At 37.5% G+C, this 19,613-nt stretch overlaps 1 protein-coding gene across 1 annotated transcript in view; it reads left to right on the top strand.

Moving 5' to 3' along the window:
- USP6NL (USP6 N-terminal like) overlaps positions 1-18,280 on the top strand; it is a 119,606-nt gene extending 101,326 nt beyond the window's left edge. Inside the window, exons 11-14 of the mRNA XM_009882950.1 lie at positions 1,380-1,445; positions 1,530-1,629; positions 3,618-3,770; positions 14,657-18,280. Coding sequence (XP_009881252.1) covers positions 1,380-1,445; positions 1,530-1,629; positions 3,618-3,770; positions 14,657-16,095 — 1,758 coding nt within the window. The 3' untranslated portion in view covers positions 16,096-18,280. The remainder of the gene's footprint in view (positions 1-1,379; positions 1,446-1,529; positions 1,630-3,617; positions 3,771-14,656) is intronic.
- Positions 18,281-19,613: the final 1,333 nt, after the last annotated feature.

The raw sequence follows: 19,613 nt of genomic DNA on the forward strand, positions 1-19,613 counted from the left end.
ACACAATTGAGGTGATACAACCTAAGGCTGGCATGTTATTAAATTTTTTATATTGCTTATATACCACTTATTGCTGCATTTAATAATCAAGAGGGGTTTTTCCCCTTCTCTCCTTTGGTTCACTTGAAAAATAAAGTTTCAGAAAAGAGGAGAAAGTTGCTTTAGTAATTGAAAAAGCTAATTTAAATAAAATGCTTTGCTAGCTCCCTTCTGAGAGAGTTCTTGGCCAGAGAACATTCACTATACACATTTATTATATATTTTTCATTTCATTTTAAAATCAGAACATAGCTTGATTTTTGTGTGAATTAGTTTAGTGGCATTAAATTTAATAGCAATCAGCTTTTCTCAGGGAAGGGCGTGGTACATTATGTCTGTCTTTCAGTAGGCTGATGGCCATTCTTACAAGTTAGAAAAATCTCAAAATACGGTGTCTTTTGTTCTGTTTGCTTTTTTTTAAAGACTCTCAAAATGAAAATCTCATGAAGTTTATTTAAATTAAGAATTATTTTTCCTCATTTATTCCTGTGAATATATCACTAAGATGAGTCTGTCTTAACTCGCTGACAGATGATGGTAAAGCCTGTAGATAAATCAAGAGGGATTTGGTCCATTGCTTATTCAGTGTTTGTATACTTGAAATTTTTGGAAAAGCTGAATGTGGCAAGCATAGAATATGATGTTATCCCAAAGTTAAAATTCAGAATTTCTAAGCTTTTCAGCTTTTACTTTGGCTTTTCCTCTAACTGTGCAAAGAGCTTTGAAGAGTTCTGTGAAACTGCGAAGAAGCTTTAGCCATCTTTGAATGGAGTGGCGTGCCATGGACCATCTATGCTCTAGGGGAAATTAGGCCCCTTAATTAAGGAACGAAATTGCTTATTGGTCTAAGTGCGGGTTTGGGGTCCTGCGTTTGAAGAATTTGATTGTTTTAGGCTGGTTTCTGGTATATATGTATTCTTGTCCCAAATCTTTTCACCCTTTAGCGAGAATTGGCAGCCTTGCTATAGAGAAATGAAAGACTAAATGGACCCAGTGCCTGAACTTTGGTTGCTCCAGAATATTGATTTATTTTCTTGAGAGAGGACTTAATCCTCTGCTACCTCTGTCCCAAGAATAAGAGGGGGATCTAAGATGTGTTAGTACCCTCTGCATCTCAGAATGCATGTTTCTTCAGGTGGTGAAGTTGATGAAAAAAAACTATGAAAGACAGAAATTGTATTTGTTGGATTGAAGCAACAGTGTTTCATGTAGTTAAATTAATTCTTTATGGTGCATATTGGTACATTGGCTTCAAGGTGAAAATGTTTTTTTTCATGGACAGTGCAAGTGCATGGACTTGATTTTTGTGAGTATTTTTAGCCTTCTTTGTTTTTTTACAGGACTCCCAGGATATGTCCACTAGCTTTTACACAACAAAGTGGTTTTTCCAGTGTTTCCTTGATCGTGTGAGTATGCTTTCCATTTTCTGTTTCTGTTTTTAATTGTGACTTGGGACAGTTTCACAGTGTTGCCTGACTCTGTCATTGCAGACTCCCTTTACATTAAGCCTTAGGATATGGGATATCTACATACTTGAAGGAGAGCGGATTCTCACTGCTATGTCTTACACAATTCTGAAACTACACAGAAGTAAGAAATCTTTCAAACATTTGAATGCTCAATGGAGATTCAGCTGGTTTTGTTCTTATTTCATGTAGCTTGACCTTGTGTGAAAATCTTAGTTTCCCGTTTGCCTTATGCTATTTCTGACAGGTATCTTTCTTTCCTTGTGGACAAACAGATCAAAATCTTTATTAGTGTGTGTGATTGCCAAAGAAAAATATTTATTACAGTAAGACAGGTAATTAAACATTGACATGAGATGAGCTGAATTGCTGATTAAACAATGGGGAAAAAATGTTGTAGTTCCACGGTTTGGAAATGGCTCATTAGCCCCTACAGGATTTAAAATAATCAAAAAAGTGCACAAAGAATCCAGAGTGTGCCACTAAATACCTGAACCTCTATCAGCAAACGACTTGGCAATAAGGAAACACCAGTGTATGTCTGTCATCATACCATTGTTTGTCCAAGAATGTAATTAAAATTCAGAATTTATGTAGTCTGCCTGGATGGCCTTCTCTTCCATCTCTTGCCTTCAGATAAAGTAAAATTTGAGATTTTGAACAGAAAAAATTATCCCAAGCATCTATGCCTCATTCCCAAAAGGGATTTAGCACCTTAAGTACCAAAGGATCCAAAAAACTTTTTGGGATGGGTGTTAGCACCTAAATAGACTTGAGCATTTCTCAGGATGATAACCTTGTAGCTCAAGTTTGATAAAGTCTTACTCTGGGACTTTGGCTTTCTTAGTGAAGTCATTTGACTCTATGTAAATTCAGGGGTCTGCCTGGAGCCTGCAGAATTGATGTCATAATTTGCTTGCTAGTTTACCCTTCTGGAACTGTGGTGGTACTGCCTCCCTGTCTCACTGGGGTGTATTTGTCGATGTGTTCATAAACTGCTTTGAAAGATGAAAAAGGTTACTTGTTTAATTATTGTACTTAAGCAAAACATTTAGAGGCAAGTCATTACACGTAGCATTTTGGTTTATCTTCTTTATTTGCAAATGGACATCTACTTGACAATTTTTTTTTATTCACTACACTTGTTATGGGAAGACCTGAGGAAAATGTCCAAGTGTGGGTTTGCTTGCTTAGCAAGTACGTAGCGACTTCCTCCGCGATCAATACACCAAGAGTACCTTATGGCAAGGTAGAAGAGATTAAGGGACTGGCAGAAGGTGGATTCTGGTTTGTTTTCCAGTCTCTTCTCTACCCTTAAAAACATTGACCGTATCGCTATCCAGTCAAAATGCCATTGTGGAATAAGTGCCAATAGCATTTTTATTACACTGCAAAACCATTTTTTGTGGTTTCTGTATAGAAATTGTACATTCTGGAGCTCTTGGTGGCATACATATGCTTAAAGAAGCTACATAGGTATGCAGTTACAGCCTTGCAAGCCAAACAGGTTTGTGTGGGAAACATGGCCTTACTGCTGTGTCAAACAGAAGGAAAAATAATCTGATAACTGTAAAACGCCTTTCAAAATGTGACCTGAGTGTGATTGAAGTAGCAAAAAGTACCTGAATTTTCAGAGCGCCTGAAGCAATGGTTCTGACGTGTGAACTGCTATCATCATTTCGTTGGAATATCAAGTTTTAAAATGTTTTATTGCTTTTCAAAGCTCTTAATAAGAGAAATGGTGTATGTTGTACAGATCTACAGTGGTGTTTTGTAAGTTGAGGATATGGGCTGAAAAATAAAGATCTGAAGCTGTTGGACATAAGGCGGCTGAAAGAGGGTGACTTGTAGTTAGTTTTCTGAATATGCCCCCTCTTAGAAAACATTGTCCTGAGTAGAGAATGATAAGTAAAAATGATTTCCATGCCGATTTGCAAGTGAATTTTTAATGCATTTTATAGATTTCTAGTGTAGACTTTTATTACCTGCTTAATTAATAAGGGGGTTTCATTCTACTTTGAAAACAACAGTATCTACTATCTTAAGTTCATTTTCCAAGTTTAATGTACATTATCAAGATATTTTTATGTATAATATCTTCTTCTTATATAGAGCATTTGATGAAATTACAAATGGAAGAGCTTGTGGAATTTCTACAGGAGTCTTTAGCCAAGGATTTCTTCTATGAAGATGACTTCGTAATAGACCAGCTCCAAAATTCTATATCAGAATTGAAACGAGCAAAGCTGGATTTACCGGCGGCTGGTAAGAAACTTGTACACATGCAGATTCAGATATTTGGAGCTATTCACACATTGTCCATTTTTAAAGTGTTAATTCATGCTGTTAAAAATTATGCAAATGTTTGTCTTCTTCACTACATAGTTGTTGTTTTTTTCCTCCAAAATATTTTGCAGCTTAAAAACAACACTCTTCATGAGTTTGCTCTTTTGTGTGTGTGTTTTGTATACTGGTTGCAAGCCAATAGCAAAGCACTTTAAAACATTCCATGTTCTGATAATTTCATTAACTTGTATTTATAAAATCTTTAAGATAAAAGACTAAATACCAAGGTTTCGAATTATTTGAAGCAATAGCATTGTCTGAGAATCCAGACTGTTTTATAGCTCGATTAGCTATGGAACAAACTTCAGGTCAAATAATTTCTTCTGTTAGTCAAATCAAGATTTTTAATTGTTTGCAGGTGATAGACCTTCTGGATGTTTAACTAAATTATTTTCTTAATTTCTTCTCAGCCTTTGTGTTTGTGCTTTTTGGTTGCAGAGTGGAGATGGTTGTTTCTTGGGGTGCTACTTAGGAAATGTGTATAGAATCTCTTCTTCCTGTATTAAGATTCTAATATCTTTTCTATCCCTACCTCCCAAATCTTTAATTAGAATTTTTCTTGTGATTATTCCTAGTCCTTTTTCTTTATCCTTGCTAATTGTAAAATAGTATGTGAGAAAGAATGTATGTTTTAAAATTTTAAAAATGTGGCAGAAATTACCTTAAAATTTGCTATGATTAGCTTTCAGAAGTTAAGAAGTGTCAGAATAAAGGTTGCCTGTGTGTAATGGTTGTGAGAATTTGTTCCTGAAGCTCTTTCATTAATGAACTTCATTTTTCGGTTTCTGTAGGCCTTATTTATTGCATGCGTTATTGGGCTGTTTCAGGACTACTCTTGGCTTCTTGTCAGAGTTTCCCATTTCTCTTGCTCCCTATTTCTGTCTTTTGCCCTCTTTCAGACTTTCTATAACATCTCTCTAGCACACTTTCTCCCACCTACAATAGGTCCAAGTCTAGTTCCTGCTCTTGTCTCCTCCGCTCAGTCGTCTTGGTCCTTCTCATCTACAGACTGTGTTCTGTGAGTCTACAGTTCTTCTCCATGTTACTGCGTGCACTGCTTCTTCCCCTTTCTAATCACAGCCGTACTGCCCTGCCTTCTCTCCATCCTTTTTCCACAAGCTACATTTCAGTCTTGACTATTCTTCAGAGCAAGTTACTCTTTTCAGCACTACTCTTCAGCTGTGTGCTTTGTAAGACAACTTATCGGAGCTGACGCTTGGTCATGGTGACTAGATGTGAGCATGTCAATGAGCAACTTTGTCTTTTAGCATCAATTCCACTCCATCACGTTAAAGGAAGATAGATCATGGGAGTGCTTTCTGTTAAAATTTAAATAGAGTTCTCCATGATTACATTTGAACGGTGAGGGGGTCATCGCAAAAAACTTCAGCTGTTTGTAGATGGGTAGATTCTTCAGGGATGTGGTAAAGTGAATTTCAGCAGTGAGAAGTTTCTGAGTTTCCACTTCAAACTGTGGTAGCTGAAGAGTGGGGAAAGATTTTGCAGTTTGCTATGTGATAGAGTTAATGTGTCTTTCAGCCTAGAAAATCACATGCATGTAACTTGTGTTTGAGAGTTTCTGCAGAAAATACAGAATTTACTGGAAATTTTCTTGATGGAAAAGAAATGAAGGCAGAAAATCTGTTCCTAACTTATTTGTGGATTAAGGCTTTTCTTTTTGGAGAATGTAAAATGCCTTCAAATGAAATTTTGTCTGAGAATACTCTGGATTTTCACAGAAAATTAAAGGGGGCTTTAGGTGACATAAGAGCCATCTACCTTGCAATGCAGTAACAGAAAGTGTGAAACACAAGGAGTTGTCTTGTGGAGACCAACAACGAAGGGTAGTGAATGTATCTTCTTGCTGAGACAGTTTGGCAATGGAATGGAAGTTGTTTGATTTCATACTTTTGTACACTTAAGCGTAACTTCTGATATGACTACATGACAGGATGGTAATTATTTTAAGCCATATTGGTTCTCTCTTTTGGATAGCTAAAGCAACATCAATGACCATAACGTGCTTTCCCCCTTCCCCCCCCCCCAACATGAGGTTTAATATTAAAATAGGAGAAGCAAGCCGAAGTGAAGTACATTTTGGTGCTGGATGAGGAATTGAGCTTTTTTCTTTTGAATTTCAAAGTAGCCTGGGAAAGCCTCTCTGTGTGGTATATTTTTGCCAGGGGTAAATGGGAACATTACTTAACCTTTTGCAAAGTAAATATAAAATGCCTTCATCCTAATCCTGGGGAATCTAGCTGATTTGTCTGCTGTTATCTGTAGTTGAGCGAGGCTGCCTCATTTGTTCTTCTCATGAATTTCACAAGCCTTTGATTTATTTTTTTTTCCCTTTTCCTGCTCTGATGTTCATTTTGGTTTTACTAATCACTGTCTTCAGGCAACAATATTTTTCTACAGGTTCTCAGCATTCTCTAGACATTCATCTTTACTCATGTGTCTGACTCTACTATCTTTACTGTCTTCAGTCTCTTTTTACTCTCTTTCTTCTAATTTCATGTAAAACTTGGGAAACCATTATATGTCATGCAGTAATATGCACAAAAAATAAGACTGTTCATTTAAGTATCTAGTGTAGCCTGAGAAAATAGTGTTTATTTTTGTTTTCTCAGCTGAAATCAAAGCACTACTTCCTATCTTGCACTTCTTTTTTTTTAATTGAGTGACAATTACACCTTTAAGAACTAACGTAAAAATGCATGTTAGGGAAAAGAAAAAACATCTCCATCTTACAGTTGCATCAGTATCAGGGATTCCAGGAATAGCAGTGAGCTAATTAAGCTCAGTGGAATTTTCCATCTGGCATCCTTTGTTAGGCTGTATAGATTTTCCTGCCCTAGTAGGGTAAGCTGCAGTAGGATATTAAAAGAGGTAATAACTTTTTCGTTACTTTAAAGTGGATGTCTGCTTATGTCTGATGTAGCTTTCTCTGGCTTGCTTCCTCCATGGCTTCTCCCACTGAATTAAGGAGCTCCTTGTTCCCTTCACAGCAGAGAGGAAGGAAGGGACTTCGTTAAACACTTTCTCGCTGATAAAACCCTTAAAATGCTCAGCCAGAACATGGATGTTAAGGAGATCATGCTAATTTTGGTTGTCAATGAAATGCTTTTGCCAATACTAGGCCTATTTTGCATAAAGCAGACTGGATTTTCATTCCTCTCTGTGGTAGTTTCCAGTGTAAGTGCTGGCCAGTATAGGGTAGCCTGTACTTAGCAACTACAGCTTCAGAGGATGGCTTGCAACTTAAGTGCTACTCTCAAAACCCAAGGTAGGCATCCCTGTTCCAATGACTCTATGGAGACAATGAACTGTATGGATAAGCGCACTTCTTATTGGCAAGCTGCTTGGTTATCAAGGCCCCAGAGAGGCAGGCTGTGACAGCTATACGGTAGAAACTGTCCTTTAGGTACTTCCCCTCTGGCATATCCTCAAGCAAATTTTGTAGAACAGGCAATTGCTATTTTCTGGGTTGCCTGGAACGTTATGAAGGGTGTCCACACCAAGGCAGGTTCTTGAACAGCAAACTCATCTAAATTTGTATGACTCCTGTTTGCATCTTCTCAAGGAGCCAGATCTGACGCAGAGCGGACAATCTCTTCCTTAATTCAAGGATGATGTCTCAAGTGTAGTGTACACCATTAATTTCCAAAATTTCTTGATGCAGATACTTTCCTTGGCTGTTATTTAAAACAGCAGCAAAATTCTTTAAATACAAGATATGGACAGAATTTCCTACATAAATAATACAATGCTTAATAAACAATATTTATATATCAATACATATATTTTGTATAGTGTCTGACTTTAATAAACAAAAACCTGTGGAAGTTTCATATTCTACTTAAAAATACGTGGCTGAAAAACATTTATTAATCTAGCGCTTCATGAGCAAGTCAGGCCTGCCGTCAAGGCTGAAGGCTCTCAGCTCTGTTCTTGAGACAAGTCTTCACCTGCGTTTTGTTAGAAGGTGTCCTGAGAAGGGAGGGCAGAGGAATATCCTGGGTTGGATTTTTTTTTTATGACTGAAAGTTTGGTAGAACTTACAGCAGCTGAGAAAGCCTTAAATCAGAGATAAAGGTCTTGTACCTTGATTTTAAAGCAGTATTCACAAATTTGGAGTCTGCCCTTGTCATTGTGATCATCTTAACTATATTTGTGCATAACACCAGCTTTAAACTCTTGACTCAGTTCTTCTAGTTCTTTTCTGTATTCAGGGAAAACTAGCAAAGTTTGAATCTTGCATTTGCCATAAATTTTTAAATGTATATCTGCTATTTAGCTTTAAAGGTATATTTTATTAAATTTATTATGGATAACTTTTATTCAAATATCTGTCTACTTTAAATACTCATCAGTGACAGTGCAGATGTATATACTAGGTTGATAATCTGTTAAATAATGTCTATTCTCTGCTGTTAATGCTCCCTTTGACAACCAAAACAGTAGAAATATGTAAGTCAGCTTGACTTTCCTGTTTCTGATGGTGTCTCTCTTTTGGTTGTGTTTTGTTTCAGAGGAATTTTGGATTTTTCACTTGTGCTTGAAGAATACACAAGTAGCTATTTCATACAATGCACTTCATATTTTAATCAACTAAACTATTTTTTCTGCCTTGTTTCTTGTGTGATGCAACTACTTTGCAATATTAGGAAGGAAATTAATATGTGGATTTATACTAATTATATTAGTATATTATTTTCAGCAGTTTTAGACATTGGTTTGCATCATTTAAAAATCTTTACTGTTTAAAACTTGCATGCTTTTTAAAAACAGGATCCAGGTAGATATGTTGGCCCCTGTTCATATTCCTATTTTAAACTGACTTTTCAAGAAGGTATATTTTCTGGAAGAAATGTAGCATTAGGGATGTAAAGCAAAGTGGTTAATTTTAGAAATTTTTTTTGCAAAGGCAGCTTACAGACATACATCTGGCCACCTGTATCTTCTGATTGACAACCAAATTTGTGAACATTTCTATTTTTTATCTACATGCAGATGTTTATAAAGTAAGTTTTCCTTACTGTCAGCACTACAAAAGTGACAGCAGCAAAAAGGCAAACAGTCTATTTTGTTCTACCTTTAAATTGTCAGGCAAGATTTCATTTTAGTAACTCCTTTGCCGATGATGGCATATAAAGGAGGAGGAGCAGAGGTTGACTTTCAGACAGCAGCTTGAGCTTCTAGTGCAGGCACTTAAATTTCTTTAAAATTCTCTTGGACTTGTAAACTGAAGAAGTAAGGTGGGACGTCACTGATGGAAAATAAACACAAAATATCAAGATGTCATTTTAAGAGTTGTTTTTATGACCATTACCATCCCTGAACATTGTGTTAGAACAGTCAAAGTGCATGTATTCTGGTGCTGAAATTAAGGACTAGACTGTTAGTCACCGGAGAGAGCACTTAAAGCACTTTACTCCAATTATATGTCTGCTATTCAATGCATGAGGCTGTTAGTGCCTCCTGAAGCAATTATCTGTAAAAGTCTTGTAGTTGAGATTGACTTCCACTGGGTGGTGACCAAGACTTGTTAGAGCAGGAAGAAATCAGCAGACTAAAACTTTCTTTAATGTGACTTGAATTTCTTATCTTTTTGGGAACAGTCAGATCTGCTCGTATTTGCTTTGCTCCTTTTCGTGTCAGGTAATATGTTTACCAGCAGCAAACACGAACCTGATTGTTCATGTTTTGCTTAAATTGTCTTCCTCTACTTCCATTTCTCTCCTTCCTCACCCGTTTTTCACCCTAGTTTCTTTGTTGTTTGCTTATTTTATGCTATACTGCGTACAAGCCAACTAGATCACCTCCTTTCTATAGTTCCAGCTCTGTTAATTCTGATATAAGCTATTATGTTTGTCTTTGGGAAAAGCCAGTAACTAAACTCGGTCTAGGAACCTGTTCTGTTGGAGGAAGAGGGGGGGGAAGGATGAGAGTTAACCAGTTCTGAATCTCATGCAAATACTGGCAAGCTGGGAAAAATCTGATTGCCCAGTTCGCTTTGGAAGACAAAGGCACATTCGATGATTGTAGAGGTCGCTGCTAAACAGTCACAGCTGAACTGGACAGCTTTGCCTTAACTTCTAGTTTTAAAATGTTTTTAAACCTTGGATGTAGGCATGATAGATTGTGTAGAAAAGCACTTGTCCCAGAAATATTTCTTGTAGAATTAAAAAGTTTCTCCGTTCCTCAGTCAGGCAGGTATGTTCAGAAAGTGAATTAACTCAGACTTTGGATCGGCAGCACAAACAGATATCCAATTGAATGTCCTTGAAAACATCCAAATAAAATTTCTGCATGCTCAGATCTGAGGAGTTTGAACAGTGAGTTTAGCTGAAGTAGGAGAGATGATGGTTGAGAGCTGCGTGTGAGGCTTTAGGCAAATTTGGAGTGGAAAATTGGTAGATAAAAGATATGCGGCTTGTAAGAAGAATTGGTGCTTTTGCTTGCTTCTCTGGTGAGCTATTTATGTACCTCTTAGTGGTAGAGATTGTTGTTGTTTGGTTTCTTTTGTTTGCCTTTGCATCGTGGTTTCTTTTCCTCAGCTTTTTACTTTTATTACCTTTTTTCTTTCTTTCTTGCTAGCATGCAGCATGGTGGTTTTCTTGCTATACTTGCTGATAGTGGACTGCTTAAAGCATTCACGGACATAGTTGGCATGCTATTTTGTGCATTTGAGGAATGTCTCATTGTATTAATGTGCATGGTGATAGATTTGATTGTCCTCTACTTGTTTAATTTTGTGGACGACTTTTGAACTTGAGGAGTTTTTATTTGTTTTTAGAGCACTTGGTAGTTCCACTGGAAGTGACAGCTCTGTGTTAGTGTGTGTATGTATATATACATGTATGTATGATCTGTATACTTGAATTAGAATTAAATATCTGTTTTGCAGTTTAAAACAAATTGATTTTCCTTTAGAAGGTGGCCAGTTTGCAGGATGTCTTTGTGCTGCAGCACCATAGGTCTTCATACAACTCCTTTCCTTCTAGTGCTTTTTATGGCAGAAGGTGATGGGAGCTCAAACATTTTTGAACCAGAACATGGCCTGTGCTTCGGAGCTTTGATTACTGAATTAAGTACCTCTAGCGATTTCTTAAAGTTTCACATGCAGATGTGGTTGATGAAACAAGCTGTGTCAGTTGTTTCTGTCTGAGGTCAAGTTAAACCAAGTTCTGTGGAAGCCCTGTGGCTAAGATTTGAAGCTGTGTTTCTTCTTTTCCCCACTGACCCTCCTTCCACACAGACTCATTGTTCCATATTTTTGTTTTCCCTGAAAGCACTAAGCTCCGGTATTACCAGCGTATAAACGTGGTATCACGCTGTTAGGATGTGGAGTTTTTCCTCTAAATGAACTATTGTCTTGGAATGCTTTGCTTGTTACTCAGTACGTGAATTAATGTCAAGTTTTAACAGTTTCACAACAAACCTAGTAAGACTTCTGATATTCATTTTACAGCTGCAATTCATGTTATAGCATTCGTCATCTAGACAGTGCAGCCCACATATACCTGGTTGTAGCGTGTTCTTTTACTCTGAAATGTGAAGGAAAGATGACAGAAAGTAGTCTTCAAAGCAGACTAGATAGAATTCAAAAAAGCGTCTGCAGTATTCTCACTTGGGTTTTATTAGAGCTTAATGGTAATTAAGAAACCTTAACTGTGTGAAATTAAAAACCAAAAAACTCACACAAACCCCACCTTTATTGTACAACCAAGTATATTTCAAAGGATCTCATATTGCTCTGTATGCATTTCTTAAAGAGTAAAAGCTGGAAGAGAGGAAGTCAGTTCATGCTTTAAACATCTGTGTACAGATGAAGGAAGCATTGCAGCTACTTGAGGAACTTGTCTTCCGGTTTTTCTCATATAGCTTGAATAGCTGAATTTCAAGCATGGAAAAAATAAATCATTTTTATGAAACATTTATTGCATACAAGGACAGAAATTAAATAATTTACAGATGTTGAGGACACATTTTGTTGTGCCATCCCATAACTACTGTGGATCACCTGGAGGTTATAAATGGATTAACAGTGTATAAAGACTAGTTCTGTGTGATTTAGATGACAAGTTTTTGATATGTACTTTGAGTATTATTTCTTAATTCAGATTTAATGCTATTTTAACATACAAAATTAGTAAGATTGAAAGCATTGTAATATATCAGAAATATTTATTATGGAAAAAATTAACTTTTATTTAAAAGGTAAGATCTTCAGCTTTGCCTGACACTGTATTTGAGAATGCAAGTGGTAAATTAAATGGTACAAATGCCTTTTGCCAAATTGAAGCAAGTTCAGAAAGTGAACTACTGTTCATAAAGAATAAAGAACAATTTTGAAGAGGCTGGTGCAAGAGACAGTATGTCGCGGAGCTGTTAAATCATCCATTTACAGCATCCATGCAACTCATTCCTGTCCCCTCATCTGTTCTTCAAATGGTGTGCTGCTGGGGAATGCAAGTCTACAAATCCATGCTCCAGATTTTAGCCTGGTTGGTGAATCGTGGGGCCCTGCAGCGAGAGGGAGCAAACTTCGAGGCATGTAGTTCCAGTAGCCACTCATTGGAGCCTAATGGTGAGGCCCTACCCCACCAAGTAACCTACTGTGCTGTCTCGTAGCTGTTTATGTAGGTGTTCTTCATCACAGGGTATAGCATGCAAGGTATATAATCCTGTAAGGTGATTTAACATCTGCAGTCTCCCATTTGGGGCAAGCAATTGGGGAGAAGGCTCAGCACAAGTATCTTCCTTTGCCAAAGTGTAGCAAGGTGGACAGTGAGTGTCTTCAGTGTAAGAGCATTCAGGGCATAGGTTTGTGTATCTAAATAATTGTATGGTCATAATTGAGCAGAGGATAACTAGGGGAAAAAAAGAGTGGATGTTTTTCTACAGAAAGCCAGGGTAGGCTGTGTTTATATGTAAACTGATGTTTCTGAAGTTGTGTATTTCTACTGGAAAGGGTAAATTTCCATATGACCTTTGGCCTCATATGAAGACTTTGAAAATCAGGAAAAGGCTAGTTTAATTGTTTGGCAAAACCAGGCTGTTTTTGTTAAGTACTTTTTATTTAGTTATCTTCTCATGACACATGGCATCATTGTATTCTTCTCTGCTGTCCTCCCGCTCTGTCCTAGCTGGCACAAACTGTAAGTTTTTGTTTAGTTTATGTAGCAACTGATCTGTGATGGTAGTTTGTTATGCTGTTGTAATAAATAATACTGACCTTGGCTGCTGGCTTCCCTCTGTGTCTCTATCATGAACCAGTCATCAAAGATTGAACTCATACTATTGGCTGTAAAAATGAACATAGCTCATTTCTAACCACAACACTCGTGTCAGATCAGAGGTAGAGGCATTTATGTGTATTTGCTCCTGTGAACCCATATAGACATGTATAAGGAATTTTAATTACAAATAGCTAGAAAGAGTGAGGTGCGAACTTTATGATCTTTGATGGAGAATGATTCTACAGTTCTTGTCTTAGGAAGAAGCAGGGATTAAACACAATTATTTTACCAACAGTCATTTTATATAATTTATTTTGCATAACATTTGAGTATGGGTAGCCATTTATTTTTTTCTCCTTGCAACAGAGCTTTTGCTTAATATATAGATACAAAGTGAGTAGGATTTGTTTGGTTATGCTGACTTTAAAAGTTTTTTTTATTTTTGGGAAAATACTGAACATCAAATAAATTAAATTTAGATTAATGCATTTAATGAGAAGTATGTGACCTTTTCTGCTTATAATGGGAAAGTAATGTATTACACAATTAAAAAGTTATATGCAAGAGTCTATGATAAAAGACTGAGAATATGAAGGGCGTTGACTGCTATGGAGAAAGACTACAGTGGAAAATTCAATGTAAATTGTTCTGTGAGCAACATCAGGCAATGAAACACTTCTTTATTCTTTCTGTAGTGACAATGTGGATTGTTCTTGGTCCCCAAATAACTGATGTTTACCACTGGCTGTTGCGATGTGTTGAGCTCCAGTCTGGGAGAACTTTCCATTCATATCCTAGTTCTGTAAATGGTGTCCTTGTGTTCAGCAAAACTCGTTCATTGGATGCTCAATTGAAATCATGATGTAGCCAGTGACAGTATTAGCTACTTCAATTGTTCTATGACTGATGAAAATCTGAACTGAAAAAAATAGGATTCTGTGTAGAGCCTTTTAGTTATACTGTAGCTTTTTAATACCGAGGATGAAATTTCTAGGCAGGCGTTGAGAGGGAGCAAGGACTTAACTGTGCAGATGTTCATGAGGAGCTTCACCCAAAAAAAGAAGTGAGAGAAAGTTCAAAGATGTCTGGTAGGAAGCTGGTGAAGAGATGATGGTGTAGCTTACTAGAGGTGAACATTAAAAGATGAATGAATGGAATACAGCAGATCAGGAGAAGGACATTGGAAAGGGTTTTTAAAGTAGAGAAAGTAGTTTACTTAATGTGACGGGGACAGTGTGAGGAGGGGTACATACAGAGCAGGTACTGTAACCCAGATGTCATCTAGGAAGATGGTGTTTTGCAGCAGTGTAATGAATGAGCAAAAGCTTGGCAAGATTGTGTCATGTGTAGAAAGGAAGACTAGGGTGGTTGAGATGAGAGCCGAACAAAATCTTTGTTTACTGTCAGTATACAGAAAAAGCTTTGAGGTTTTTAGCAGAATGGTGACCCACAGAGGGGCCCAGGTAGTAGAGTTCATAGCTATTTTTGTTTGCATGACCAACAGATCAAAGACGACTTCTGTACGAAGGTGAATTTATATTTTTACTGTTCCTACTTTAGGTAAAGAAGATGAATTTCCAAAGAAGCCATTGGGGCAGATTCCATCAGTACCTCAGCCTGCTATAGTTAACTCCACTCCAATGCTTAATGGACAGAACAACACTGGTACACAGACAAGAAGGACAGAGAGGAGACCATCCGCAGAAGAAGAACCGGAAAGTTCACCAAATAACCGAAAAAGAATTAATTCACTGGAAAAGAAACCTTCCTTAAAACAGCAGAAGACTCGACCAATAGACACACAAAGTAGTATATCTAAGAATGAGGTAGATACCAGAAGAAAGCCTCCGCCAACAGAGCAAGACAACTCGAGACAGTATAATAATGCAGCTGCTAATCAAAATTCTAATGCTACTTCAAATACAAGAAGGGAATTTGTACCTAAGTGGAATAAACCATCTGATATCAAAATAATTGAAAAGACAATGAAACTTACTGCAGAGGCGAAAGGAAGGCAAATAAACCATTCGGTTTCGGGCCCACCACCAAGTCCTGGAGAAACGCAGCCTTTGAATGTGAAGCAGAAGATGAGGGTTTTGGATGCTGATGAAGGTAAGCGAGGGTCTAATGCATCTCAGTATGACAATGTTCCAGAAGTTGAGAATGAGAATGAGAATCTTGTTGAAGAAATGCTTGAGAGAGCTCATCCACAGAGTCCTAGGCATGTAACATACTCTAATAGTCCAAGAAAGCAAAACGAAAAAATACCAACTCCATTTAAAATACCCAATAATTATGCCTTCACTTCGCAACCCAGATCTCCAAAATATTCATCGCAATCTGATGGACCACCTCACGGACTGAATGTAAAACAGCCACTGCCATGTTATAGTAATCCACCCACTTACCATGGAAATTCTCCAAAGCATGTTTCCAGTATAGGCAACACAAGTTCTGTACCTCTGCATTATCATGGGAATCGAACCAGCCCTTCTGGTAGGCCATATGGTTCTTTCGTTTCAGTAGATTATTCTCCGGATAAACTACAAATGAATTCCTATCCTCCCAGTCGCCAAAATCCTCTTTCACCGACCCCTGGTCAGATAGAAGTAGCCCCTGTCGATGCTTATACCAGCAACTCAAGGTCCCCCACAGGTGTCAAATTCATAATCCCTCCAGTGGATTATTTACCAGAAGATAGAAAGTGGCCAGATGCTCCGTATATTTACAGACATGAACCCTACAGGCAGCCCTGGAGCCAAGACGTTAACAAAGGCCACTTGGACAATTTCCAGAAATACCAGCATTTTCAGTCAACACCTTTTCAAGACCACGGTCTTCCTGCTGTTTCTGTGGATAGTCCAATAAGATACAGGACTTCACCAGCCTTTGAAGAGCATGGTTCACCACAATACCAATATTCAAACCCGTCAGCTCAAGCCCAGCACTATCGAAATAGAAATGATGGATTGTCTATGCATGAATCTGTGCTTCTCTGAGAATCTCTCTATACTTAGTAAAATGGCAAGAACCAAAAGCAGTTAAACATTACCGCGTTAGTAGCAGTCCACATCAGTTCTTCTGTGAAATGCAGACAGCTCACGAGTCTCAAAAATAACAACACTATTTCAAAGATGTTTCAAGCTTTCACTGAAGGCTAGTTGAGTTCTTAGACTTGCATTGAAGCTATTGAAAGTGATCTGATGCACATAGACATAGCAATAAGATCATATATACAATGTGGTTAATACTGTCATTGTTCCTTACATTTAAATAACTCGTGTTACAATCTTTCTGCCTAAAACCTGTAACACATTTACAAGTTTTATTTTGACTGACATTGTTAATGCACTGTATAGAGATGTGTGTGTGCGCGCGCACGTGTGAGTGTGCACTTACAATACACAAACGCATATGGAAAAGAGCTAAAGAGTTTAAATGTAAATGCGTTTAACTTTGGGCAAAGCTTGTGAAGTACTTTTGTTTCATATTAATTTTTCTTTGTAATTTATTTGAGAAGCCATTCATTTTGAATGGGAGTTTCTGTCGTTTTTATACAGCTGCCTCAGCATCCCAGTATCTGTTCTGGGCAGGAGAGATGCTTTGGGATTATTAATTTAATCTTATGTGAGAGTTAATTTCCTCTCCTTTGACTACTGTTTGTCATTTTCCTCAGCAAGAAGGAGCAGGCAGGCAAAAGCAGAAAGCCAAAATGTCTCTCTAATCTGGCTAAGAAATGGTGCTTAAAATTCAGGGCAGTGTTTAGTTTTTTAGGTGCATCGAAAGTGGAGAATTTTTACCTTCTCGCCCAAACCTACCTTCAGAATGTTGTCCTATATGCAAAATATTGGAGCACAGCGAGAGTAATGCCAGATACAGAAATGGTGCTGCACTCTTCTCTTTTTGCCATGCTGTGCTGTCAAACTAACCAGACTGGTTGCAGGGCCAAATCTCACCAGTATCAGAGAATGAGCAGCTCCTCGACACTCTCGTGAAGTATACACAGGAGTCTGAGATTTGGTCGAGGCTTGACATTCTCTGAGCTGTGTGAGTATGCAGTGTCCCTTCTCTTAAGCTTTGTCACGTCAATTCCATTTTGTTTCACCCTTTTTTACCCCAAAGAGCTGGTAGGGTCGTGTCTGTGATTGGGCATGTGCTGCTGTGCCGTCAGGCTGCTGAGAGATTGTGTGGTGTTTTACACTAAAATGATCCTGACTGTTAAATGGAAGCTTAGACTCCTGGTAACATAAGTATTTTTAATTAGTGTTTGCAGCCTTTTCTACTCTGTGTTTTCCTTTCCTTGACTGTGAATTGGGGGTGAAAAAAAAGAGCAGGTTAAGTGGCACATGTAGGCTACAGTCCTGCGAGCTGCTGGGTGCCGGGTGGTGCGTTCCGACTGCGCTGACCTCTCACTGGAACCTGTGGGAGTTGAGGCGGATAAGGATCTCGCCAGAAGAGGTCCTTGGAGTGCTTAACAGAGAGATTTTCCTAATACTTAAGTACCAAACAGTGGTTTCAACACCAGTTTTGGATGGTTTGGAAAGTTGTCCTGTTATCTTTTGTTTTATAAGATTTGTTAACTGAAAACATAGAAATGGATTTTTTATTTTTTTTCGTTTAAAGAATGAGCTTTAGTGCCTATAATTGCTGCAGGTTGGCTCTGTAAGTTTTAAGGTACAGAAGTAAAACAATTTTTACAAATGGAAGTAACATTTACTTAGTATATTTCAAAAACTTTTTTTTGTGTATATAATGTGTCTGATGTAATTTTTAATGAACTGGGCAATTTTATATTTTAAAAATTGCAAACTGCAGCAAAGTAACAGTAGCAAAGCACTACACTGAAATTCTAAACTAAAATTGTGAAGATAAATATGACATGGGCTTACCTTAGTTCTGATTGCTTACAGCAGCTTAGAAATGTATGTATATAATATTGTGGCTAAGTGTAATAATCTCGGTGTTTAACGATGGTTCTGTAATTCATAACAAAGCTGTACAATTTATTTGTGCAAGCAACACAAGGCTCCAAAATATGTATCAGCATTAGTAAATACTGTAGATTTTTATATATAAAATATATACACACTATTTTCTTATGTCATCTGCAACAGTTTTATAACTGTGTATCCTATTTTGATGTGACTGTATTTTTAACATGTTAAAATAATAATAATTAAGCTTATGTTGTTTTGTCTTTATTTTTAATTATCCAATGAGCTCAAAACTGGACTTTTGCTCTTCTCAGCACAAATACTTGCTTTTCATAAGTGAATCATGTCTGTTTATATATTTGATGTTTGTCCTATTGAATTTGTAGTTGTTTATTTTTAGACTAAGCAATATGGATACAATCTATATAGTGCTTTTGCATTATTATAGAAGCAGCAAAATTATTGATTATGGTTTTCCACACTGCTAAACCTTAACCTCTCATTTGCGAAAGCTAGGAGTACAAACTGTGATCATAATTTTCTGGTTTTGTTCTAATAATCTCACCCAATACCATTTCAAAAGAGAACTATTGGCATGAGAGACTTGCAAAGTTGCATTGATCAAAGTGCAAAATAATAATCTGACTGTGGCTGCTGCGTGTCTGTCACATGTTTAGGGGATGGTATAGAGTTTGTTGTTGGTTTTGTTTTGTTTTTTTTTTAAAAAAAGGCTTGTGTCATCTGTTCATAGTGCAAAGTACACTTTTATCTTCATTTAACTGGAGAAACCAGACTAAAGGTACTGCCAGATTCAGATCTGTCCTACATACTGGTAACAGAAAGCCCCTCGATGCAGAGTAAAGTGAGACACAGCTGTGCCAGTGCCTGGCTGGTAGAGGGAATCATCTCAGCCTAATGGATTAGATATCCTCATAAGAGCTTTTCTGTCACTGTTTTCTTTGATCTGAAAACAGTCAAGCAGTAAGTATCAACATAAAATACTTGAGACCTTTTCCTCCCGTGGTTTCATAGGTTTCCAAAATTTGCCTGCCTTAAGCTGTATGAACTGTAGGGGTTTTGTCCAGGTTAGTTGTCGTGGCTTTCCCGTGGTTTAGCGAGACAAGTTCAAGGTAGGGCTTTGGAGCATGATTAATGCTACACTCTCTCCACTAACACAGAACACACAGAAGACTAAGTAAGGATAGATGTCTAACTTCTGTATGGCAAAAGTTAAGTGAAATTAAACTAATTAGAATTTAAGAGGAAAAGCAAATCACTCTTCTTGTGTGCTGTGGTCTTTTGTGGTTGCTTTTCCTTTCACCTTGATGCCATGCTAGACTAAATCTAAAGACTTCAGTATTGGACTGAAACATTTCAGTCTTCTGCAGAACAAATTGTTGTGGCCATGGAAAAAAGACAGGAAGGATCACAGTGTCACTGTCGCTCCTAACCCTTTTGATGAGTGGGATGCGATTGATGATCAAATTGCTTATCTCTATACTTAAGCCATATTACACACTACAAGTGAAGACAGAAGCCATCCCTGCTCCTTCCTCATCTTACCCAGGAGAAGATTCTTTTGA

This window comes from Charadrius vociferus, unplaced genomic scaffold (genome assembly GCF_000708025.1).
Source record: "Charadrius vociferus isolate BGI_N301 unplaced genomic scaffold, ASM70802v2 scaffold32, whole genome shotgun sequence".
NCBI lineage: Eukaryota > Metazoa > Chordata > Aves > Charadriiformes > Charadriidae > Charadrius > Charadrius vociferus.